We start from the raw sequence: 1,604 nt of genomic DNA on the forward strand, positions 1-1,604 counted from the left end.
CACACACACACACACATACACACACACACACTCAAACAAATACATACACACATATAAACACTCACACTAACAGGCTTAATGAGATTTCATGTTAATAGGAAAGGAAGTTTATACAATTTTCTTCTGTCCACCAGGGTCCAGAGAATACGTTACGCAAATACACAAAAAAAACATAACGCGAATGATAATGAAACATGTAGCACATTCTTTGACCACAGTCATAGGTAGTTAAAGTAGTGTCGAAGCACCCTATCTTCTCAATGGTCTGGAAATGCAAACTGCGTCGACGAAGACTGAAAACATTTACAATAAGTGAAATCAAGAACATGTATTAAAAGATGGATGCAGTTACTCTTAAAATACAGCATACTATCCCTTCTTTGTACTCAGCCAATTTGGAAGGACTTCCGTAACGAGCGACCACCCCAACAAATACAATAAGAAAGAACAGATCTAGATCTATCGCTACCCTTACCCCTACCCCTACCCCAAACCCTATCACTAACCCAACCCCTACCCCTTTCTTACACCCTAACCCTACCCCAAACCCTAATACTCTATTGTACTCTGTTTCATAATGGTCACCCATTACAGAAATCCTCCTGTCAATTCTATCATCCAAGTTTTCAGCATCACAGACTTCCCTAAACTCCGTTCCTATTATATTAGCTAACCGATCTGCATGTAATAAACACCAGACTGAGTAGAAATTAATTAACCAAGTAGTTAACTAATCAAGCAGTAAACTTCTAACTGTTTGATTATAGTTAGGATGATTTTGCAGAGGTTTGATTGAATTAAGCAATGAGTGTAGACTGCTGGGTGAAGCCGTAAACAAGCTAAACTGGCGTACTTTGTACTAAGAATTAAGTGACAATACAATGCACGACATCCACTTACAAGCACCGCTGGCGGCTGTGGGAGGGGCCATGGTCCCAGTGGCTGTGAAAAGACAAGACCAAAAACGCTATTTGTTTAACCTTAACTCCGCATTCAAGTCCACGAATTATAATTTCAGTTTGATTCTTTTAACCAAGACATTGACGATCACTGGTCTTTCCAAGAGGGCCCGAATGATTAAAATGTCCATCTTTTCTGTAATGTTTTCCCTCTCGTCTCTGATATCTTGACGAACTTAGTTACAGAAATAGTGTTTTGCGGGGCGTTTTGAGTTAGGAATTTTTAAAAAACTGACATTTAATGATAATGTTCGTTTTAACGTTGTCTTTGGTTTACGAAAGTAAACTATTTTGATTTTGATTTATGTGAATTTCCTCATTTGAGCGTTAGGGATACAAATTATGATTCGCCACTTTCGTTTCTATTGTTTAGTAATCCTTGTCCTATTTTTGGAACAACTTCCAAATATTCAGGGCTAAGTCTCGAAAGGGCAGACAAACGGTTTCATTTAAATAACTTCAGCCACAACAACAAATAGAGATATTGTAAAGTCACAATAAAGCTGGCTGCTGCTACTGATGTTGTTGATGGTGATGGTGGTGACAAAACATACACTCGTGTGCATACATTCGTACGATCGTGCACACATGCGCACACACATACAGAGAGAGAGAGAGAGAGAGAGAGAGAGAGAGAGAGAGAGA

General features: G+C 38.9%; 1 protein-coding gene across 1 annotated transcript in view; it reads right to left on the reverse strand.

The window, feature by feature from the left end:
- Positions 1-1,604, reverse strand: part of LOC101862019 (collagen alpha-1(XII) chain) — a gene marked incomplete at its 3' end in the record, with an annotated part of 5,630 nt that overhangs the window by 868 nt on the left and 3,158 nt on the right. Inside the window, 1 exon segment of the mRNA XM_013080317.2 lies at positions 901-942. Within this exon segment, the coding sequence (XP_012935771.1) occupies positions 901-942 (42 nt within the window).

The sequence above is a fragment of the Aplysia californica genome, unplaced genomic scaffold (assembly GCF_000002075.1).
Source record: "Aplysia californica isolate F4 #8 unplaced genomic scaffold, AplCal3.0 scaffold00081, whole genome shotgun sequence".
NCBI lineage: Eukaryota > Metazoa > Mollusca > Gastropoda > Aplysiida > Aplysiidae > Aplysia > Aplysia californica.